Here is a 25,651-nt window from a genome sequence, read left to right on the forward strand (position 1 = left end):
AAGAAAGAATCTAATAATAATGAAAAATGAAACACTATCTTAAATAAGTGTTTAACCCCCTATATTAATAATATTAGAATCACCTTTGGCAGCGATTACAGCAGTGAGTCTTTCTAGGTAAGTCTCTAAGAGATTCGCACACCTGAATTGTACAATATTTGCACATTATTCTTTAAATTCTTCATGCTCAGTCAAGGTGGTTGTTGATCATTGCTAGACAGCCATTTTCAAGTCTTGCCATCGATTTTCACGTGGATTTAAGTCAAAACTGTAACTCAACCACTCAGGAATATTCAATGGGGTGGCAGGGTAGCCTAGTGGTTAGAGCATTGGACTAGTAACCAAAAGGTTGCAAGTTCAAATCCCCGAGCTGACAAGGTACAAATCTGTCGTTCTGCCCCTGAACAGGCAGTTAACCCACTGTTCCTAGGCCATCATTGAAAATAAGAATTTGTTTTTAACTGACTTGCCTAGTTAAAGGTTAAAAAATAATAATAATTAAATGACGTCTTGTTGAGCAACTAGTGTATATTTGGCCTTGTGTTTTGGGTTATTGTCTTGATGAAAGGTGAATTTGTCTGGAAAGCAGACTGAAAGCAGAGGTTTTCCTCTGTCTTGCCAATAACAAGCATACCCATAACATGATGCACCACCAACAAAAACACTCAGTGATGTGTTATTTTGGATTTGCCCCAAACATTTTTTTGTTTGTTGCAGTTTTACTTTCATGCCTTTCTGCAAATAGGAAGCATGCTTTGGAATATTTGTATTCTGCACAGGCTTCTTTCCGTTCACTGTCAATTAGGTTAGTATTGTGGAGTAACTACAATGTTATTGATCCATCCTCAGTTTTCTCCTATCACAGACATTAAACTCTGTAACTGTTTTAAAGTCACCATTGGTGAAATTGGTTTCCTTCCTCTCCGGCAACTGAGTTATGAAGGATGCCTGTATCTCTGTAGTGACTGGACCATGCAAAGTAATTAATGACTTCACCATGGGATATTCAATGTCTATTCAATTTTGACCCATCTACCAATAGGTGCCCTTCTTTGCGAGGCATTGGAAAACCTCCCTGGTCTTTGTGGTTGAATCTGTGTTTGAAATTCACTGCTCGACTGAGGGACCTTACAATTATCTGTATGTGTGGGGTGCAGAGATTAGGTAGTCATTCAAAAATCACACTATTATTGCACACAGAGGCAATGCAACTTTATTCCTGAACGTATTTAGGCTTGCCATAACACATGGGTTGAACTCTTATTGACTCAAGGTATTTATTTTATTAATTTGTAAAAGTTTAGTCAAAACATTTCTCAAATGGCGTTATGCCTAGACCTAGTAGCTGAGGAATCAAATTGTTTTTCTGTTGTGCTGCATTTTGATTTATTTTGTGTGGAAAGTGTCCACACAAAATGTCCACAGAAATTGTCTGTTTTTGAGGGTATATTTGCATGCAACTAATTGTGCACGTTTTTGTGGTGTGTACTTTGTGTGTATAAATATATTGGTGTATTTATTTATATATTTCTGTGTGTGCTGCTGGTATTGCAGGGCAGTCAGCAGCTGACTGGACTGTTCAAGTAGGGAGGCAGCACCGGGGCAGAGACCACCTTACACTGCACAGCCCCCCCGCTCACCATCACACCCCCCGAAAGTACCAGCACCCGTCCTCCACTCCCGACACACTCACACTCTCTCTTTCCCTTGCCCTGTGCCTGTCTCTCTCCATTCTACCAAGTAGCCGGCCAGATCCTTTCTCTCTCTCTCTCTCTCTCTCTCTCTCTCTCTCTCTCTCTCTCTCTCCTGCCCTGTCGACATCCATCGAGCGTTCCACGCCTTTCTCCCTCTGCCTCCAAAGCCGTTACTGTTGCTGACTGTCCGTGTCTCTATCTACAACAAGTTCCCTGGGACATTTTTGGAAACTTTTTCCTCAAGACATTTCTTTTTTTGCTATCTCCCTGGAGACGCCAGTGCATGTGGTGCTGTGTGTGAAAGGGTCTAGTGTTGCTCTTTGCCCTGGGGGTCTCTGTACACCATTAACCAGAGGAGAAGACTACTTGACATCATGATCAAAGTTCAGCTGCTGCTTCTGCTGGCCCTGGTCGGCCACCTCTGTGCCGTCGCACACGCAAGTAAGTCAACAACCAGGGCTCGAGCCCTCATGGCACACTGTCTTTTCTGTCTGGCCACTCTGCCTGATTTTCACACTCCCACACCACACATCTCTTATCATACTCACACACCCTTTGTCTGTTTGGCTTGTATCCTGCCGCGTCGTGAATTTGAATCTTGAGGCTGCTCTTAGTTCTTTGTCCTTAGTTCTAAAGTTTCTCTCTCAAGGAAAAGTGAAAACACCTTTTTGGTTTGATTGATGTTTATTTTGTTTTTCACAGTAGATATTCTTTCATTTGAAATGTGTACAGCTGTGGTATTGGCCTCTTGTAATTCTCCTCTAAATATAAGTTGTGCGTTTCATTTAGCAGTGAATTGCTTTGGATCATCCTGAATGGAAAAAGAAGAGCCTTGGCCGAGGGTGTTAATGTAATAAAGAGGGGCGACTGGGTGGATAGTCTGTGTCGATTCTAACAGTTCCCTCTCTCTCCCTCCCCCCACACTCCTTCCCCAAGCCTCGGTGAGGAGGAAAGTTGGATTCGGAGACACAAGGGGGAATGTGATGTAATGGTGCGAGGTCTTGTGCCTTGTGCTCATGATTTCTTGGCCGCCGGCAGGGAGAAAAAGGAATATCCTTTGGAAGGCTACCAAACAGTGCTCGGGTCTGACCAAATATACACACTGTACACTTTTATCCGAAAGCTTTACCCTCCCTATCTTTCTCTTTCCCTCTCCCACTCTCCCTTGCAAGTCCTAGGTAGGAAATCCTTTCCCCATGGGGAGGGAGAAAAGTGAGCAGAGACAGAGTACAGAAGGACTAGTTTGTGTGTGGATATTAATAGAAAGTAGCTCTATATTTAAGACTGTCATATGGATGTGACCGGGAGAGAGAACACCCGGCTACGTGAGGGCTTAACAGTGAGGGCTGCTGCCTGCTGCCCCACCTCTACCGCATGTTGTTGGACTGCCATGGCCCACCGCCCCCTCTACATTTACCCATCTTTGGCAGGGTATCAAGCTTTATCAGCCCCCCTCAACCCCCACTCCGGCCGCCCCCTCCTCTCCTACTATTCCCCCTACTCCCGGTTGATGAGTCTAGGGCCGGGCCAGGGCACAGTTGAGGGGGGTTTATTTTTAAACGGCAACCTTTACCGACCAGACGCAGCCCTTTTCACGAAGGCCCGAAGAGCGTCAACTCTTAAAGCTGCTCCTCTCTGCTCCACGCCCTGACAATAAAAATAACATGAATCAAATAAGTAGAAAAACCTGCACATGCTCCGAAAAGAGCCTGCTAATTATTGTTACCCAGTTGACTCCCTATGCATTCCTCTCCCAAGCCCCTCCTGGCTCAAAATTAGCTTTGTCTGAGCCGCTCTCCTTTAAAAGACTCACTCCAGCACATCTGGCTACAGACCCAGGTCAGTGCCATCTGTCCATGCCTGCTTGTAAAGTGATTCAAGTGTGCCATCACACACCAAATACAGAGCATTCGGAAAGTATTCAGACCCCTTGACTGTTTGATTGTTTTGTAACGTTACAGCCTTATTCTAAAATCGATTAAATACATTTTTATCTTCATCAATCTACACTCAATACCACATCATGACAAAGCGAAAACAGGTTTTTAGACATTTTTGCACATATATAAAAAAAAAGAAACATAAATACCTTATTTACGTAAGTATTCAGACCCTTTGCTATGAGACTCAAACTTGAGCTCAGGTGCATCCTGTTTCCATTGATCGTCCTTGAGATGTTTCTACAACTTGATTGGAGTCCACCTGTGGTAAATTCAATTGATTGGACATGATTTCGAAAGGCACATGCCTGTCTATATAAGGTCCCACAGTTGACAGTGCAGTGAGTAAAAACTAAGTCATGTGGTCGAATGAATAGTGTGTAGAGCTCCGAGACAGGATTGTGTCGAGGCACAGATCTGGGGAAGCGTACCATAACATTTCTGCAGCATTGACTCTTCCTACCTTGCCAAATTGAGCAATCGGAGAAGAAGGGCCCTGGTCAGGGAGGTGACCAAGAAGCCGAGGGTCACTCTGACAGAGCTCCAGAGTTCCTCTGTGGAAATGGGAGAACCTTCTAGAAGGACAACCATCTCTGGTTGTAAAAAGTATTTTAAAGTATTTTACTGGGTGACTTTTACTTTTACTTGAGTAATTTTCTAGTAAGGTATCTATACTTTTACTCAAGTATGGCAATTGGGTACTTTTTCCACCACTGACTTTCTGGTAGAATGGCCAGACGGAAGCCACTCCTCGGTAAAAGGCACATGACGGCCCACTTGGAGTTTGCCAAGAGGCACCTAATGAACTGACTATGAGAAAGAAGATTCTCTGGTCTGATGAAACCAAGATTGAACTCCTTGGCCTGAATGCCAAGTGTCACATCTGGAGGGAACCTGGAACCATACCTACGGAGAAGCATGGTGGTGGCAGCTTCATGCTGTGGGGATGTTTTTCAGCGACAGGGACTGGGAGACTAGTCAGTATCGAGGGAAAGAGCAAAGTACAGAGAGATCCTTGATGAAATACTGCTCCAGAACACACAGGACCTCAGACTGGGGCCAAGGTTCACCTTCCAATAGGACAACAACCCTAAGCACACAGCCAAGACAGTGCAGGAGTGGCTTCGGGCCAAGTCTTTGAATGTCCATGAGTGGCCCAGCCAGAGCCCGGACTTGAACCCAATCAAACATCTCTGGAGAGACCTGAAAGTAGCTGTGCAGTGACGCTCCCTATCCAACCTGACGGCGCTTGAGAAGATCTGTAGAGAAGAATGGGAGAAACAGTTGTGTCAAGCTTGTAAAATCAAATCAAATTTTATTGGTCACATACACATGGTTAGTAGATGTTAATGCAAGTGTAGCGAAATGCTTGTGCTTCTAGTTCTGATAGTGCAGTAATATCTAACAAGTAATCTAACAAATTCACAATGACTAGCTTATACACACAAATGTAAAGGGATGAATAAGAATATGTACATATAAATATATGGATGAGTGATGAGTGATGACCGTGCGGCATAGGCAAGATGCAGTAGATGGTATAGAATACAGTATATACCTATGAGATGAGTAATGTAGGATATGTAGACATTATTAAAGTGCCGTTATTTAAAATGACTAGTGATACCTTTTATTAAATCTATTTATTGAATGTATTAAAGTGGCCAGAGATTTGAGTCTGTATGTTGACAGCAGCCACTCTGTTAGTGATGGTTGTTTAACAGTCTGATGGCCTTGAGATAGAAGCTGTTTTTTAGTCTCTCGGTTCCAGTTTCGATGAACCTGTACTGACCTCGCCTTTTGGATGATAGCGGGATGAACATGCAGTGGCTCGGGTGGTTGTTGTCCTTGATGATCTTTTTGGCCTTCCTGTGACACCGGGTGCTGTAGGAGTCCTGGAGGGCAGGTAGTTTGTCCCCGGTGATGCGTTGTGCAGACCGCACTACCCTCTGGAGAACCTTGTGGTTGTGGGTGGAGCAGTTATTGTACCAGGCGGTGATACAGCCCGAAAGGATGCTCTCGATTGTGCATCTGTAAAAGTTTGTGAGTGTTTTTGGTGGCAAGCCACAATTCTTCAGCCTCCTGAGTTTGAAGAGGCGCTGTTGTGCCTTCTTCACCACGCTGTCTGTGTGGGTGGACCGTTTCAGTTTGCCCGTGATGCGTACACCAAGGAACTTAAAACTTTCTACCCTTTCCACTACTGTCCCCTCGATGTGGATGGGAGGATGCTCCCTCTGCTGTTTCTTGAAGTCCACGATCATCTCCTTTTGTTTTGTTGATGTTGAGTGAGAGGTTATTTTCCTGACACCTCCCTGTAGGCCGTCTCGTTGTTGTTGGTAATCAAACCTATCACTGTAGTGTCATATGCAAATTTGATGATTTGAGTTGGAGGTGTGCATGGCAACGCAGTCGTGGGTGAACAGGGAGTACAGGAGAGGGCTGAGAATGCACCCTTATGGGGCCCCAGTGTTGAGGATCAGCGGGGTGGAGATGTTGTTTCCAAATTCACCACCTGGGGCGGCCTGGACCCAGTTGCACAGGGCAGGATTAAGACCCAGGGCCAGGTAGGGTGGAGGTGATATGATCCTTGACTAGTCTCTCAAAGCACATCATGATGACAGAAGTGAGTGCTACGGGGCGATAGTCATTTAGTTCAGTTACCTTAGCTTTCTTGGAGACAGGAACAATGGTGGCCATCTTGAAGCATGTGGGAACAGCAGACTGGCATAGGGATGGATTGAATATGTCCGTAAACACACCAGCCAGCTGGTCTGCGCATGCTCTGTGGACACGGCTAGGGATGCTGTCTGGCCAGGCAGCCCTGCGAGGGTTAACACGTTTAAATATTTTTCTCGCGTTGGCCACGGAGAAGGAGAGCCCACAGGCTTTGGTAGCAGGCCTTGTCAGTGGCACGGTATTGTCCTCAAAGCGAGCAAATAAGTTGTTTAATTGGTCTGGGAGCATGACGTCAATGTCCGGGACGGGGCTGGTTTTCTTTTTGTAATCCGTGATTGACTGTAGACCCTGCTACATGCTAAGGTTTGAGGCGTTGAATTGTGACCCTAATTTGTCTCTATACTGACACTTTGCTTGTTTGATTGCCTTGCGGAGGGAATAGCTACACTGTTTGTATTCGGTCATGTTTCCAGTCGCCTTGCCATGATTAAAAGCGGTGGTTCGCGCTTTCAGTTTTTCGCGAATGCTGCCATCAATCCACCGTTTCTGGTTAGGGAAGGTTTTAATAGTCACAGTGGGTACACCATCACCGATGCACTTGCTAATAAATTGGCTCACTGAGTCATCATATACATCAATGTTATTGTCTGCGGCTACCCGGAACAAATCCCAGTCCACGTGATCGAAGCAATCTTGAAGCGTGATATCCGATTGATCAGACCAGCATTGGATAGATCTGAGCACAGGCGTTTCCTGTTTTAGTTTCTGTCTATAGGCTGGGAGTAACAAAATGGAGTCGTGGTCAGATTTTCCCGAAGGGAAGGTAGGTGAGGGCTTTAGAGTAGCAATGGTCCAGAATGCTACCAGCTTGTGTCGCGCATTCAATATGCTGATAGAATTTAGGAAGCCTTGTACTCAGATTAACTTGGTTAAAATCCCCAGCTACAATAAATACAGCCTCAGGATATATGGTTTCCAGTTTAGATAGAAGTCCTTTCAGGGCCGTCGTGGTTTCTGCTTGGAGGGGATATACACGGCTGTGACTATAATCGAACAGAATTCTCTTGGTAGATAATGCGGTCGGCATTTGATTGTAAGGAATTCTAGGTCAGGTGAACAAAAGGACTTGAGTTCCTGTATGTTGTTATGATTACACCATGAATCGTTAATCCTAAGGCACACACCCCCGCCCATCTTCTTACCAGAGAGATGTTTGTTTCTGTCACCGCGATGTGCGAAGAAACCGGGTGGCTGTACCGACTCTGACAACATATCCCGAGTGAGCCATGTTTCCATGAAACAGAGAATGTTATAATCGCTGTTGTCTCTCTGGAAGGCAACTCGTAACCTAATTTATTCACCTTGTTGTCTAGAGATTAGACATTGGCGAGTAATATTCTCAGAAGCGGTGGATGGTGTGCTCGCCTTCTAAGTCTGACCAGTAGGCCGCTCCGTCTGCCTCCCCTGCAACGACCGCGTTGTTTTGGGTCGGCCTCTGGGATAAGATTCCATGTCCAGGGTGGAGGTCCGAACAAAGGATCTGCTTCAGGAAAGTCGTATTCCTGGTCGTAATGTTGTAAGTTGACGTCGCTTTTATATCCAATAGTTCTTCCCGGCTGTATATAATAACACTTGAGATTTTCTGGGCTAACAATGTAAGAAATGATACATAAAAAAACAAATTACTGCATAGTTTCCTAAGGACCTGAAGCGAGGCGACCATCTCTGTCGGCGCCATCATGCGTCATACCCAAGTAGACCTGAGGATGTAATTGCGGCCAAAGGTACTTCAACAAAGTACTGAGTAAAGGGTCTGAATACTTATGTAAATGTGAAATTTCAGTTTTTTATTTGTAAGAAATGTGTAAAAAATGTCTTAGCTTGTTTTTACTTTGTCATTATGGGGGCATTGTTTGTAGATTTATGAGGGAAAAAACAACAATTTAATACATTTTAGAATAAGGCTGTAATGTAACAAAATGTGGAAAAAGTCAAGTGGTCTGAATACTTTCCGAATGCACTGTATGAGACGTGCGCTGTAAAATCAACTTAGGAAAGCATCTCATATGTCTCCAGCATGCCTTTTTTTTAAGCTATCAAAAGTTTCAAGTTTGAAGATGTAGGCTTGCCTGTTTTATGCCAAATCTGCGTGGAGAGAAAATACAGATCTGTCTGAGTTTGAGTCAGCCAAGGTGGAGGCTATTTTAGCTTGTGAACGCAGTAGCCCCAGACAGAGGTGTAGGTTGGTGTGGCAGGCACTGACAGAGGGTAATTCAGTCCAGCCATTAGGCCAAGGGGGCACCTCCACAACATAGCCAAACCAAGGGCTTGTGTGTCTTCACTGTCAGCATGAACATGAATGTCTCACTCCTCTTACACCTACACCACAGGCCCAGACACAGTGAAGAGAAGAAAGAAAAAACACATGCATAGAAACTTATAAAACAGTGAACTGATGGTATCATTTGATGGCTTTCTGGACTTTAACTTGATATATTTCTTGTGGCTCCTTTTAAGCCATCTCAATTCATATTGCTGTATTTATTATTTGCAACTTTTCTGGGAAGTTAGGAACCAATATACACAGGCAGTTAGGAAAGCAAACACTAGCTATTTCAAACAGAAATGTGCATCCTGTAGCACAAACTCCCCAAAGTTCTGGGACACTGTAAAGTCTATGGAGAATAAGAGCACCTCCACCCAGCTGCCCACTGCACTGAGGCTAGGAAACACTGTCACCACCGATAATCTATGATAATCAAGAATTTCAATGAGCATTTTTCAACGGCTGGCCATGCTTTCCACCTGGCTACTCCAACCCCGGTCAACAGCTCTGCACCTCTCCACAGCAACTTGCCCAAGCCTCCCCCATTTCACCTTCACCTAAATCCAGATATCTGATGTTCTTAAAGAGCTGCAAATTCTGGACCCCTACAAATCAGCTGGGCTAGACAATATGGACCCTCTCTTTCTAAAATTATCCGCCGCAATTGTTGCAACCCCTATTACTAGCCTGTTCAACCTCTATTTCGTATCGTCTGAGATTCTCATAGATTGGAAAGCTTCCGCGGTCATCCCCCTCCTCAAAGGGGGAGACACTCTAGACCCAAACTGTTACAGACCTATACCTATCCTACCCTGCCTTTCCAAGGTCTTCGAAAGCCAAGTTAACAAACAGATCACCGGCTAATTCGAATCCCACCGTACCTTCTCCGCTGTGCAATCTGGTTTCCGAGCTGGTCACGGGTGCACCGCAGCCACGCTCAAGGTCCTAAGCTATATCATAACCGCCATCGATAAAAGACAATACTGTGCAGCCGTATTCATCGACGTGGCCAACGCTTCCATCACCACAATCTTATCGGCAGATTCAACAGCCTTGGGTTCTCAAATGACTGCCTCACCTGGTTCACCAACTACTTCTCAGACAGAGTTCAGTGTGTCAAATCGGAGGGCCTGTTGTCCGGACCTCTGGCTGTCTCTATGGGGGTGCCACAGGGTTCAATTCTCGGGCCGACTCTTTTCTCTGTATACATCAATGATGTCGCTCTTGCTGCTGGTGATTCTCTGATCCACCTCTACGCAGACGACACCATTCTGTATACTTCTGGACACTGTGTTAACAAACCTCCGGACCAGCTTCAATGCCATACAACTCTCCAACTGCTCTTAATTAAATGCAAGTAAAACTAAATGCATGCTCTTCAACCGATTGCTACCCGCCCGCCCGCCCGTCTAGCATCACTACTCTAGACGGTTCTGACTTAGAATATGTGGACAACTACAAATACCTAGGTGTCTAGTTAGATTGTAAACTCTCCTTCCAGACTCACATTAAGCATCTCCAAACCAAAATTAAATCTAGAATCGGCTTCCTATTTCGCAACAAAGCATCCTTAACAAATGCTGACAAATATACCCTCGTAAAACTGACTATCTACCGATCCTTGACTTCGGCGATGTCATTTATAAAATAGCCTCCAACACTCTACTCAGCAAATTGGAGGCCGTCTATCACAGTGCCATCCGTTTTGTCACCAAAGCCCATATACTACCCACCACTGCGACCTGTATGCTCTCGTTGGCTGGCCCTCGCTTCATATTCGTCGCCAAACCCACTAGCTCCAGGTCATCTATAAGTCTTAGCTAAAGGTAAAGCCCTGTCTTATCTTTTTTGCTCCTTTGCACCCCGGTATCACTACTTGCACATTCAACTTCTGCACATCTATCACTCCAGTGTTTAATTGCTTAATTGTAATTATTTCTCCACTATGGCCTATGTATTGCCTTACCTCCCTAATCTTACTTCATTTGCACACACTATATATAGACTTTTTTATTGTGTTATTGACTTTACGTTTGTTTATTCCATGTGTAACTCTGTGTTGTTTGTCGTACTGCTTTGCTTTATCTTGGCCAGGTCGCAGTTGAAAATGAGAATTTGTTCTCAACTGGCCTACCTGGTTAAATAAAATAAAAAATAAAGAATCCCTATTAGCTGCTGCCAAGAGGAGGGAGAAAAGAGGGGGTTAACTTAATGTGCTGTTAAAGTTGACTTAATAATAGATTCATGAGTTTCACTGGATTTATTGCTAAATTTGTTTTGGTGACTCAATATTTTGCAGCAGTCAGCTTGAGATATATTGGTGATATTTAGCCTATATATTTTTTAAGTTCACAGGATATACGGCTTGATAGAAGTCGTGTGCCATCGGCGGCCTCAGTTATGTTTTCCAGAAGAGGACTAGTCTATTTTTTAAATTTACATTAGGTTGAGTTGTCAACTAACACGAATTCAATGTGAAATCAACAAAAAATGTCACCATGTAATTGGATTGAGATTAAAAGTTGGCTGAAAAAAATACTAAATCTCCTTATGTTGATGACTTTTTGCAAATCCAATAAGTTTTCCACGATTCAGCATCATCACCTTGAATTTTTATCTTTTAAATGATGTGGAAACAACGTTGATTCAACTAGTTTTTGCCCAGTGGGATATCTCTACTCGAGGAAAAAAACATGGCCTGTATGTGGACACTATTGCGTCTAAGATAAGAGCCCGTGGGAATATTCCACTCTGGCTATCAGACCTCTCCTGCTCAACTCAAAGTGCAACTCATACGGTTAGCATGGGAGGCCAGCGGTTCTGCTTAGGCCATACCGTGATGAGATGGGATGGGAGGATACCTCCCCAGCTAAGGAACAACATTCTTTGGCTCTTTTTGACCACAGCAGACACACTCCCTCATACATCTGCAGATGGGCCCTACCTGTCTACAGACAGCTTAGCACAGGCCTTTCTCCCCCCTAAACGCACACACACGCATGCACACACACACACGGGGGACCCTCAGTGGCAGCTGATGGTGATGGATCTGTCCTGCTATCTCTCCCTCTCTCACAATGTATATTTTTCTCTCTCCCCCTCGCTGTTGTTCTCCCTCGCGATGCCATTACTGTCCGACAGGCAGGATCCCGACCCAATACGGGCCCCACCGCTTCTCCCGGCCCTTTGCAGTATTCTGTCACTCTCTCACTTTTCACTCTCGCCCCTTTGCCTGTTTGCCTGCCTTTTATGGTCCCCCCTCCTCCCCAAGGATCTTGTTTGAGAGAAATTTTAAAGCAGGGTCATCGAGACAGACTTTTACTGCTCAGCGGTGATTTAGGGAGCTGATGATACACACACACACACACTGAAACTCAAGCAAACACACACTCACACACCAGTTGAGGCTGGTGGGAGGAGCTATAGGAGGACGGGCTCATTGTAATGGCTGGAATAGAATAGGTGGAACAGCGTCAGACATTTGGCTTTCATGTGTTTGATAGCGTTCCATGAATTCCATTCCAGCCATTACAATGAGCCCGTCCTCTTATAGCTCCCCCCACCAGCCTCCTCTGTCACAACCACATCTGCTCTGAGGTCAGGCTATAATGGGACATTAAACCTGAGACAGACTGTGGAACTAGGCCCCTGTTCATGGAGCAGGATGAGTGAGAGAGTGAATAAATGAAAGTGGCTGCCGCTGGGCTCTATACCGTTCCGGCTTCAATCAACCCTTTATCACCGCTCTTGCGCCCTCTCCACCTCGCCCCGCTCTCCTCTTGCAGAGCTAACGTTACAGCATTCCCAAAATCTTTATCAGGAGCAACTTAATTCATGGGTTGGGGGCATGGCAGGGAGAAGATGGGGAGAAGAGGGAGAGAGAGTGAGAAGCATAGTGGTAAGGAGGGAGGGAGAGAGAAGGAGACAGGGCAACAATCCTGTTCTCTTACTCACTAGCACAGCTGTATTAGCCAGCACAGTTGGAAGGAAATAGTACTTAGAGCTTATTATGAGCAGCGGACATAATGGCACTTTATCAGCAGACTTTCCAAACAAACAGCAAAGTCATTGGAGAACAAGCATTTTATTTAATTATAACAAGCAAGCAAGTTATATTTATACTTGCTTGTTGCTAATGAGAATTTGAGCATATAGGTGACTAAGAATAATGGGGCAGTTGTGGGACAATGAGAGAGAGAGTTATTTTTAACCTCGTAAAGCATTCTCTATTGTGAAGGGTTTTGAAGAATCACTGTGAAACGGCAAAGAAATGATGTCAGGTTCTAAGTTAAGACAGATCTGAGCTCAGAGAAGTTTCATATTGCAGATTTGAATGGGCAAAGAGTACTCTCAGGGAAAAGGAGAGACTGCAGCAGAACACGTTGCAAGTTTGCAAGTTTACCATAATTTCAGTCCTCCTCTAAAATGGACTTCTACTTAATAATTTCGAAGCTGCGCTGTCCAAGCAACGTTGTGGTCTGGAAGGGAAAAGGCACAGATAGGACTTGATTTGCAGAGCACTACAGTAAGGTCTCACTCAGCTTCTACTTTGCGGTCCAACCCTTTGAACAAAGAGGCTATTCTTATTACAAGTGGGTTCATACAATTATAGGATAGATTATAGTACATTTCACTACAAGCATTGACGTTCCACTGAGCTCAGCTCAAAGAGCTTCCTTTCCAACTGTTATTGCCATCCAAAAATGGCCAGATGAGAGGATTTTTATTTAGGTTGAGATCGTGCAGATCTTTGGTCTCTCTGGTAACATCACAAACAACTAATTCCAGCACATTCAAGTAATTTGGATCACATTTTCTCATGCAATGCGCAACAACTGTTAAGCATCTACTGTATTTGTGTTGTTTTATACTGAATTGTCCATTGTTTCTTACTCCTCTTGGTGTTTTAATGGTATGCCCTCATCTGCTGACTTCCTGCCGTCCCTATCTAGGGCCTGTTAAGGTGGAGACTCCATTTTACAGCAAATGAGGCAGAGGGTGGGGCATGCGAGTGCACAAACACAGCCCAAGACAGGATGGAGAGGGGTGGGTGGGACTGGGGAGGAGGGAGGGAGGACCAATGTTTGTTCAGTCATGGGATGTGGCAGCCATGTTCTCACTGCTACTGATGAGTCAAGCCTTAGGCTGGGAGAGAAAATTACTGAGAACATAATGTCAAGGAAGAATGTTAATATTCACGTAGTTTTTCTCTCAAATTATTTCACCATGCCCTTGCAATGAGGTACTTTCCAACCGTCATTCTCTCTTTCCAGCTACTACATTTCAAAACTATTGTGAAATGACAGAGAAACCAAATGGTGAATAGGACTCCATGAGCTGTTGTTTAGGATATTAACATCACATTAAAAAAAAATGATCATGTACAGTATGTCATCAACAAATGTAGTCTCTCTCTTCAGCGTGTGTGAATATTGTTTATTTGCCTCTACCAGTCTCTGACCTCTCTTTGCTTCTCGTCAGGCACACTGGTGACACCAGTAGAGCTGGTGACATATTTCCCTGCTGTTCCCGAGGCCACCAAGGCCCTCAAAGAGGAAGATCCCGTAGTCACCCATGCCCCTTCAGCTGAACCCGAAGCTACGGCCGAGGATGTCGTAACGGACACTCCTGCCGCCGAGGATGTCGTAACGGACACCCCTGCCGCCGAGGATGTCGTAACGGACACTCCTGCCGCCGAGGATGTCGTAACGGACACCCCTGCCGGAGAAGAAACCGCCGCTACTGAGGCTGCTGCCACGGAGGTCGCTCCTGTGGAGACCGAATCCCCTGCACCTGCCACTGAAGCTGCCAAGCAGGAGGCGGCCACAACTAACGCCCCTGCCATCCACACCGAGGCCCCGGCTGTGCCCGAAGCCGAGGCCACGACAGCTGCAGAGGTTAAGGAGGCGGTGGAGGTGGAGGAACCAGAGGGTAAGTACTGAGGATCTCAGGACAGGAGATATCTGTAATTAGATAGATATAGAGAGACCATGAAACTGAGGAAACACTCCCAATGCTACAGTCTGTCTGCTCCCATATAGCGTTATCAAATAGAGGCCAATGATATGTAGAGCACAAGACACCATGAGATTGCTTTGCCCGATTCTCCCTTAATTTTAATTATTTCCTTTCAGTGGATTTTGTCTTTGTTCTGTCTTTACATCTATCTTTTCCTTCCTGTTCTTTCACCAAACATGTTGTTGTGTCCCTATTGAGATCACTCTGGTGGAGTAACTCAGCCTTTGTGTTCCTTCCACAGAGGGTATGGGCTCTGGACAAGTGGTTGGTATTGGGATTGGTGCATTGGTGGCAGTGATTGTTGTCATCGCCGTGGTGATCGCCGTGGTGAGGAGAATGGGCAAATACTCGTAAGTACCTCCAAGGGATACTCATATGGAACTAGATTGGGTGCAGTCATGCACGTGCACGCATACACAGTGTGCATGTCCCGTTTGCCTTGTCGTGATCTCATTAGAGGACTAAGAATGCTGTAGAAGCATGAAGCTACCATAAGACCATGCACAATACTCTTACATTTCCACAACTTACGCATGCAGATACAGTACATAAGAATGGTATCCTGAGTTCATCTGACTCTGGGGATGTAGATAAAGGGCCAAACTATCCCTTTAAGCCACAATGGTGAAATTGGTGTACGGGTTGTTACGAAGAATGTGTTTTAATAGGTAAGACACAACCTGCATCACTTTTCAACCATAACTGGTCCTCTGAACATCATAGATTCAAATAGAAGTGTCTGAATTTCTTTGAAAAGGAAGTTGTGTTTATTAACTTTTTAAATGGGAACAAGAAGCATGTTCCAACAGACAGCTGCTGTACTCTCTACAACACCCCTTCCTCTGAGAATGCTGTCATGTCTGGGGATGTGCTTGCCTGCTAACAGGGAGCGTTTTCTATGCCATAGGGCGGCTGCTGCTGCTGCTGCTGCTGCTGCTAAGAAAAGGGCTGCCAAAAAAAGGAGCATCTTGGTTTCTATAATTTTCTCTTTGATTGTTTCCCAGTTAACCATCTTAACCCCCTGACTCTCCATGGCTCAAGGCTGTCCTCTTGAGTGTTCTATCTCGATAACTAATTCAAAGATATTTGTTGTTGTCGTTGGTCCATTTTGAAACGCTTTGTATGAATTGACTAGATTTGGAATTTAATACATTTTACTTTCACAAATTCCATGATTTCAAGTCTGTTTCTCCTTATGTAAAACCATACAAAACAAGCTATATCCTTATCCCAGGCCCAAAATGTCTGTACAGTGTCCATAACCAAGATAACACCCAGTATATTGAGGTGTGTGAATTAATTAAATTACATGAATCCATGTTTTTATTTCCTCATTTTGGGGTCAATAGAGACTCCTTATATTTATGAATGATGACATTTCATTAAAAACTACAGTATCTACTAAAATTAATGTTCTGTATGTGCTGTGTTATCTTTAAAATCATAAATCAAGTATTTTTTTCATATTTTATTTTCCAAACCATCTTCAATCATCCACTGACATTTTTATGAGGCATAACCAGATATTTGTGTGTGTTGGCCTATTTGTCTTACTCTCTTTCTCCTTCTCGCTTCATCCCTCAGCCCCTGAGGAGAAAGGCTGCAAGACAGGAAGTCCCCAAAAAGTTCTGGCAATTCTGATCTATGTAACTTCCTGTTATTAAACAAGCATTCTACCAGCACTCTAACTTAACCAGGATCTTGGACTGTTGACAAAAGGAGGGGAAGGTGTGTGGGGGAGGATGTTTGCCCACTTCTCCTCTTCTCCCCCAATCCCAAGACGGAGCCATTGACATCAACGGTCCTGTACAACCACACAGCAAACCCCCATACCAACAACCAAACTGAAAAAAAGGTTGCCCACAGGATGTCAAAGTGAATTTCAGGGTCTTTCATTTGGATTTGTAAAAATAAGTAAGGGATTATCTCACTTGTGGTAAAAAACGCTCTCTCTTATGCAAGGGTGTGTACATTAACACAGATGTGCATTAGAGTTGGTGAAGAGGACCTATACAAGAAAAAATGGGAATATGGAAAAAAGGAGATGGGAGAGAATGTTGTGAATTCCACGGGGTGTATATACCATGCAAAGGGACTATAGTTATTACTTTATCATATGTTGCAGTTGCTCACTATAGCATTCAGTATATGGAACATTGCAAAGCAGCCAAAGGCTATTGTGGCCAATGGACCTAACTGAAAATCCCTCTGAAAAACCAACCACATTAGTATTTTGTCACCTTAACACCTAGCCAATGAGTCCCTCACTACAGAAATGTTCCAACAACTATATGAAGCACTGTATGCAGAAGTTGTTTCGACATTGTGCTCATGTCCTGGAGGTTAGCGAGGGGCCAATGAAAAGACGGCTCATTTGCAAGTGCAACGTGACATTCTGCCAGCTTTAACACTGACATAAAAACCTAGTACATATCTGTGAAATTTAGCAGAAGGGTTTGTGCCACTGTCTCTGGTATTCCATGGATAGTTTGGAGATGTTACTATTGAAGTACATTAATGTGAATTGACTGTACTTTAACTGCCACCCATTCCAATAGGACAGTTTTGACGACTTCAGGTTTCACCAAAAAATGTGTTCCATGTACAGGTAGTGGTTATTAGCCCCCATTCTGCTAGCATTGTCTTTTATAATGTATCCACCGTACTTCTGCTTACTTTAGTTGGGATAGAGTATACCAAGCAAAAATACACACACATTTTCTTCATAACCGTTAGTAGTCATTAACGGGTGTAAAAAAATCATTCAGTCTCAGCTTAGCTCCGCTTGCATTAAGAACTCAGTTAATAAGTGCACTGAATGAGTGATGATAATTGTTTAATGAATCCGCTTTAGACACTGCAATCGTTTGCGACGACATTTATGTTCCGCTTTTGCTCCATATTATCAACTCTAGGTCTTTAATTTTACTGTCTGATTTCTTCAAGTCCTTTTATTTAATTGCAGTGTGTTTGTTCATACTGTTTCAATAAAAAAGTGAAAACACTCCACAAATATACACTGGCTTACGACTGTTTTTTTTTTTTAAGTATGCGTTGGTATAATTTAAATGTTGTATTGTCTTCGTTGCTCCTTTGTTTCTTAGCTGTTGCTTATCAAATTTGTTTCCATTACACTTTCTATCAAGTAAAACAATTCACAAGTAACTCTACCTAGAATGTCGAACACCAAATAAGTAGTGGTGAAACAGCAAGGAATTAATTAGCTCATGACACTGCGATTTTTACCTCAAACTGTTTCCCATATACTTTAGTGTAAAAGTAGCACACACCACTACCCAGCTTGCAGAAGTCGGTGGCGAAAGCTGATTGGTCCAGTCAGGTAATGCACAAAATTACAACACTGCTCCAGTGAATCAAGACAAACAACAGTCAAATGCAGTCCCCGGGGGGGTTGCATGGGTTGCTTGAGACCGTTAAGTCCGTTGGTTGGCTGTCGACACCCAGGGTGGTTCTCTGACAGTTAGGTGTGTATTTTTTATGATGTGTTGTGGAGTTTTTCATACGACACTGCTAACTTGGGGCAGCACTCCAACAGTGAGCTGTGAAGCACACAGAGCTGGCCTGTCTTGCTCTCTCCTCCATGTGGTTTTAGGCAGCGTCCCAACGCCCACTGCCCCAGTCTGCCAGCTTCAGCCCCCTTTAGCTCTGCTCTCTCTCTCTCCACACTGGGAACAATGGAGTCTTTTCAGAGGAAGAAGATGGAGAAGCTATGGGCTGTTGTGAAGCTCACCAGCTCTGCTCTCCTGCCAGTACACATGTAGCCTAAATGGGCTTCCCCCCACGACCCACAGGAGGTGCTACGTCAAATTCTGTACATTGCTCCAGGGTGGAGTCACTTCCTGGACTGGCCTCATGTTGATGCATACACTCAGCTCAGTCACGGACCAGGATGTCTTGCTCCCAGGCAGACTAAATAACTTTTTTGCCCGCTTTGAGGACAACACAGTGCCACTGACACGGCCTGCAACGGAAACATGCGGTCTCTCCTTCACTGCAGCCGAGGTGAGTAAAACATTTAAACGTGTTAACCCTCGCAAGGCTGCAGGCCCAGACGGCATCCCCAGCCGCGCCCTCAGGGCATGCGCAGACCAGCTGGCTGGTGTGTTTACGGACATATTCAATCAATCCCTATACCAGTCTGCTGTTCCCACATGCTTCAAGAGGGCCACCATTGTTCCTGTTCCCAAGAAAGCTAAGGTAACTGAGCTAAACGACATTTAACACCATAGTACCCTCCAAGCTCGTCATCAAGCTCGAGACCCTGGGTCTCGACCCCGCCCTGTGCAACTGGGTACTGGACTTCCTGACGGGCCGCCCCCAGGTGGTGAGGGTAGGCAACAACATCTCCACCCCGCTGATCCTCAACACTGGGGCCCCACAAGGGTGCGTTCTGAGCCCTCTCCTGTACACCCTGTTCACCCACGACTGCGCGGCAACGCACGCCTCCAACTCAATCATCAAGTTTGCGGACGACACAACAGTGGTAGGCTTGATTACCAACAACGACGAGACGGCCTACAGGGAGGAGGTGAGGGCCCTCGGAGTGTGGTGTCAGGACAATAACCTCACACTCAACGTCAACAAAACTAAGGAGATGATTGTGGACTTCAGGAAACAGCAGAGGGAACACCCCCCCCTATCCACATCGATGGAACAGTAGTGGAGAGGGTAGTAAGTTTTAAGTTCCTCGGCATACACATCACAGACAAACTGAATTGGTCCACTCACACAGACAGCATCGTGAAGAAGGCGCAGCAGCGCCTCTTCAACCTCAGGAGGCTGAAGAAATTCGGCTTGTCGCCAAAAGCACTCACAAACTTCTACAGATGCACAATCGAGAGCATCCTGGCGGGCTGTATCACCGCCTGATACGGCAACTGCTCCGCCCACAACCGTAAGGCTCTCCAGAGGGTAGTGAGGTCTGCACAACGTATCACCGGGGGCAAACTACCTGCCCTCCAGGACACCTACACCACCCGATGTTACAGGAAGGCCATAAAGATCATCAAGGACAACACCCACCCGAGCCACTGCCTGTTCACCCTGCTATCATCCAGAAGGCGAGGTCAGTACAGGTGCATCAAAGCTGGGACCGAGAGACTGAAAAACAGCTTCTATCTCAAGGCCATCAGACTGTTAAACAGCAACCACTAACATTGAGTGGCTGCTGCCAACACACTGACTCAACTCCAGCCACTTCAATAATGGGAATTGATGGGAAAGGATGTAAAATATATCACTCGCCACTTTAAACAATGCTACCTAATTTAATGTTTACATACCCTACATTATTCATCTCATATGTATATGTATATACTGTACTCTATCATATACTGCATCCTTATGTAATACATGCATCACTAGCCACTTTAACTATGCCACTTTGTTTACATACTCATCTCATATGTATATACTGTACTCGATACCATCTACTGTATCTTGCCTATGCTGCTCTGCACCATCACTCATTCATATCTTTATGTACATATTCTTTATCCCCTTACACTGTGTATAGAAAATTAGTTTTGGAATTGTTAGTTAGATTACTTGTTGGCTATTACTGCATTGTCGGAACTGGAAGCACAAGCATTTCACTACACTCGCATTAACATCTGCTAACCATGTGTATGTGACAAATAAAATTTGATTTGATTTGACTCACATACTCACATACACATACAGACATATCCAATGCAGATGTACACCACAACTGTATACATTATATTGTACAGAGACAAACACTTCACTCTCATACAATGCATTCGGAAATGATTCAGACCTCTTGACTTTTCCACATTTTGTTACGTTACAGGCTAATTCTAAAATTGAAAATTAATAATACAATTCCCTCATCAATGACAAAGCAAAAACAGATTTGTATAAATTATATGTAAAAAAATAAGAATAAACTGAAATATAAATATATTACATAAGTATTCAGACCCTTTACTTTGGCAGTGATTACAGCCTCAAGTCTTCTTGGGTATGATGCTGCAAGCTTGGCACACCTGTATTTGGGGAGTTTCTCCCATTCTTCTCTGCAGATCCTCTCAAGCTTTGTTAGGTTGGATGGGGAGCGTTGCTGCACAGCTATTTTCAGGTCTCTCCCGAGATGTTAGGTTGGGTTCTAGTCCAGGACTTGCCTCGGCCGCTCAAGAACATTCAGAGACTTGCCACTCCTGCGTTGTCTTGGCTGTGTGCTTAGGATCGTTGTCCTTTTGTAGGTGAACCTTCTCCCCCATCTGAGGTCCTGAGCGCGCTGGAGCAGGTTTTCATCAAGGATCTCTCTGTACTTAGCTTTGATCATATTTCCCTTGATCCTGACTAGTCTTCCAGTCAATGCCGCTGAAAAACATCCCCACAGCATGATGCTGCCACCACCATGCTTCATCGTAGGGATGGTTCGAGGTTTCCTCCAGACATGACGCTTGGCATTCAGGTCAAAGAGTTCAATTAGATATTATATTAGACATTAGCAAACTCCAAGCAGGCTGTCATGTGCCTTTTACTGAGGAGTGGCTTCCGTCTGGTCACTCTACCATAAAAGCCTGATTGTTGGAGTGCTGCAGAGATGGTTGTCCTTCTGGAAGTTTCTCCCATCTCCACAGAGGAACTCTGGAGCTTTGTCAGAGTGACTATCGGGTTCTTGGTCACCTCCCTGACCAAGGCCCTTCTCCACCGATTTCTCAGTTTAGCCGGGCGCCCAGCTCTAGGAAGAGTCTTGGTGGTTCCAAACTCATTTAAGAATGATGGAGGCCACTGAGTTCTCGGGGACCTTCAATGCTGCAGACATTTTTTAGTACCCTTCCCCAGATCTGTGCCTTAACACAATCCAGAGCTCTACAGACAATTCCTTTGAACACACGGCTTGGGTTTTGCTCTGACATGCACTCTCAACTGTGAGACCTTATATAGACAGGTGTGTGCCTTTCCAAATCATGTCCAATCAATTGAATGGACTCCAATCAAGTTGAAGAAACATCTCAAGGATAATCAATGGAAACAAGATGCACCTGAGTTCAATTTTGAGTCTCATATCAAAGTGTCTGAATCTTATGTAAATAAGGTATTTCTGTTTTCTATTTTTAATACATTTGTCTCAACCTGTTTTCACTTTGTTATTATGGGGTATGGTGGCTGTAACGTAACAAAATGTGGAGAAAGTCAAGTGGTGTGAATACTTTCCCGAATGCACTGTATACACGTGGGTACATACTGTACAAATACACGCACGCACGTGTGCAGTTCACACACAAAGACAAAAACAGCACTCATGCAGAAGCCCAGAGAGGCACAGACAGCCACACAAAAAAATCTATCTTGTCCATCTGCACACACATGAGCTTTGTGTGTGTGTATGTGTGAAATAAAGCTTTGTGCTTGTGCCCTCCTGCCTGGGTTTTTATGTTTTTTTTAAATTCTGACCAGGCGTTGTTGACAATGCACGTTCCCACATTCGTAGAGTTTGAAATTCACGGTAAACACTGCATATGTCAGCTCAATCGGAAATTACCTTTAAATGTCAAGCACGCTACAACACGCGATCGGATTGCATCCTGGCATTAATGTAATAAAGTTTGTACATGTATGTATGCAAATGTATGACAAACTCCGCAAAAAAAGAAACGTCCCTTTTTCAGGACCCTGTCTTTCAAAGATAATTCGTAAAAATCTAAATAACTTCACAGATCTTGATTGTCAAGGGTTTAAACACTGTTTCCCATGCTTGTTCAAAGAATCATAAACAATTAATGAACATGCACCTGTGGAATGATCATTAAGACACTAACAGCTTACAGACGGTAGGCAATTAAGGTCACAGTTATGAAAACGTAGGACACTAAAAGAGGCCTTTCTACTGACTCTGAAAAACACCAAAAGAAAGATGCCCAGGGTCCCTGCTCATCTGCGTGAACATGTCTTAGGCATGCTGCAAGGAGGCATGAGGACTGCAGATGTGGCCAGGGTCAATAAATTGCAATGTCCGTACCGTGTGACGTCTAAGACAGCGCTACAGGGAGACAGGATGGACAGCTGATCGTCCTCGCAGTGGCAGACCATGTGTAACAACACCTGCACAGGATCGGTAAATCAGAACATCACACCTGTGGGACAGGTACAGGATGGCAACAACAACTGCCCGTGTTACACCAGGAACGCACAATCTCTCCATCAGTGCTCAGACTGTCTGCAATAGGCTGAGAGAGGCTGGACTGAGTGCTTGTAGGCCTGTTGTACGGCAGGTCCTCACCAGACATCACCAGCAACTACGTCGCCTATGGGCACCAACCCACCATCGCTGGACCAGACAGGACTGGCAAAAAGTGCTCTTCACTGATGAGTTGGGGTTTTGTCTCACCAGGGGGGATGGTTGTATTTGCGTTTATCGTCGAAGGAATGAGCGTTACACCGAGGCCTGTACTCTGGAGCGGAATCGATTTGAAGGTTGAGGGTCCGTCATGGTCTGGGGCGGTGTGTCACCGCATCATCGGACTAAGCTTGATGTCATTGCAGGCAATCAACACTGTGCGTTACAGGGAAGACATCCTCCTCCCTCATGTGGTACCCTTTCTGCAGGCTCATCCTGACATGACCCTCCAGCATGACAATGCCACCAACCATACTGCTCGTTCTGTGCGTGATTCCCAGCAAGACAGGAATGTCAGTGTTCTACCATGGCCAGCGAAGAGCCCGGATCTCAATCCCATTGAGCACGTCTGGGACCTGTTGGATTGGAGGGAGGGCTTGGGCCATTCCACCCAGAAATGTCTGGGAACTTGCAGGTGCCTTGGTGGAAGAATGGGGTAACATCTCACAGCAAATCTGGTGCAGTCCATGAGGAGGAGATGCACTGCATTACTTAATGCATCTGGTGGCCACACCAGATACTGACTGTTACTTTCCATTTTGACCCTCCCTTTGTTCAGGGACACACTATTCCATTTCTGTTAGTCACATGTCTGTGGAACTTATTCAGGTTATGTCTCAGTTGTTGAATCTTATGTTCATACAAATATTTACACATGTTAAGTTTGCTGAAAATAAACGTAGTTGACAGTGAGAGGACATTTCTTTTTTTGCTGAGTTTATTTATAAAAGTGTGTTTGTGCTACAAAACAACCTACCTTGCCCAGCATCTACTGCACAGGGGTTAGGTGGTCCTCTGTAGCTTAGTTAGTAGGGCATGGTGCTTGCAACAACAGGATAATAGGTTTCCCGAGACTACCCATAGGAAAAATGTTTGTATGCATGACTAAGTCGCTTTGAATAAAAGCTTCTGCTAAGTGGCATATACGCTGAGTATACAAAACAATAAGGTCACCAGGTCTTTCCATGACATAGACTGATTAGATGAATCCAAGTGAAAGCTATAATCCCTTATTTTTGTCACATGTTAAATCCACTTCAATCAGTGTAGATGATGGGGAGGAGACAGGTAATAACAGGTAATAATAATAAAGAAGAATTACGAGGATCATTTATGTTGGTGGTTAGGGGAACTAAAAACAAAGGTTAGGAGAACTAAAACAACAAATGTTAGGTGAATTTACGTAGCAGGTTAGGTGAATTGGGTTAGGTTTAGAATACTTTAGTTTCTGTCTCGAGTAACTAGACCTTTAGTAGGTGTCATACGTCTTGGAGGTGCTCAGAAATATGTAAAGTATATTTCGTATTGCTCTGAGGCCAGGATGGAGTTTGAGGTAAACTAGGAAGGTAGACAGGGTACACACTCCTCTCACCACAATTGTAGTTATCATATTTTCAAGATATTGCCAGTCTAGAGCGATCAGTGGCTGTGATAAACAAAGATTGGGCCTCCACGGTTGAAAAGAGGGATGGAAAATGCCAAGCTCTAACAGATCTTAATGCTAAATAATTTACCTACTTGCTAAGGAAGAGGGGAGGACATTGTCTTTGATATATTTTTTATTTAACCAGGTAAGTCCGTTAAGAACAAATTCTTATTTTCAATGACAGCCTAGGAACAATGGGTTAACTGCCTGTTCAGGGGCAGAACAACAGATTTGTACCTTGTCAGCTTGGGGGTTTGAACTTGCAACCTTCCGGTTACTAGTCCAACACTCTAACCACTAGGCTACCCTGCCACCCCTAAGTTAACATGATAATATTGTATTGTTAACTCCTCCCTGTACGAATATAACTGTGCACACTGTTAATTATGATCTAAACTCTTGACAGTATGTAAATACTTCTATTGTTTCGATAAAGGTTGTAGCTTTTGTTTGTATTGTCATGATTGCTGATATCTGTGGTGTGATCGTCTGGTATATTGTGTGTATTGTGTATTGTAAAACATTTATTCAAATGTTCATCCTAAAAATAAAAAAAATACATTTTATAACATAACTACTTGTTACAGTACTCGTTATGTATACTGAACATGTTCATGTGAGGAAATCAGTCAATTTAAATTAATTAATTAGGCCCTAATCTATGGATTTCACATGACTGGGAATACAGATATGCATCTGTTGGTCAAAGATAACTTTAAAAAATGGGTCTTACAATGCCCTCAGGATCTCACTACGGTATTTTTGTACATTCAAATTGCCATCAATAAAATGCAATTGTGTTCATTGTCGGTAGTTTATGCCTGCCCACAACATAAACCCACCACCACCATGGGGCACTCTGTTCACAACGTTGACATCAGCAAACCACTTGCCCACACGACTTCATACATGTGGTTTGCAAATTCTCTAAAACGATGTTGGAGGTGGCATATGGTAGAGAAATTAACATAAAATTCTCTGACAACAGCTCTGATGGACATTCCTGCAGTCAACATCCCAACTGCACACTCCCTCAACTTGTGGCATCGTGTTGTGTAATGAAACTGCACGTTTAAGCGTGGGCTTTTATTGTTCCCAATGATCATATTATTGATATGCCACAACTGTCAGGTGGATGGATTATAACGGCAAAGAAGAAATGCTCACTAACAGGGATGTAAA

The 25,651-nt window shown here is 44.2% G+C and overlaps 1 protein-coding gene across 2 annotated transcripts; it reads left to right on the forward strand.

Annotated features, from left to right (window-relative positions):
• The first annotated feature begins 1,667 nt into the window (after positions 1-1,667).
• Positions 1,668-17,671, forward strand: LOC135504451 (cytochrome c1-like). 2 transcript variants are annotated; one of them, XM_064923065.1, is made up of 4 exons: positions 1,668-2,135; positions 14,118-14,567; positions 14,896-15,004; positions 15,562-16,194. In XM_064923065.1, the coding sequence occupies exons 1-4, from the start codon at positions 2,069-2,071 to the stop codon at positions 15,677-15,679; spliced, it is 744 nt and encodes a 247-aa protein (XP_064779137.1). In that variant the 5' UTR covers positions 1,668-2,068; the 3' UTR covers positions 15,680-16,194. The 2 variants fall into 2 exon arrangements, with proteins under 2 accessions (XP_064779137.1, XP_064779138.1); XM_064923066.1 differs by lacking the exon at positions 15,562-16,194 and adding an exon at positions 16,239-17,671 and having other exon boundaries at positions 1,673-2,135.
• Positions 17,672-25,651: the final 7,980 nt, after the last annotated feature.

Source organism: Oncorhynchus masou, chromosome 18, assembly GCF_036934945.1.
Source record: "Oncorhynchus masou masou isolate Uvic2021 chromosome 18, UVic_Omas_1.1, whole genome shotgun sequence".
Taxonomy (NCBI): Eukaryota; Metazoa; Chordata; class Actinopteri; order Salmoniformes; family Salmonidae; genus Oncorhynchus; species Oncorhynchus masou.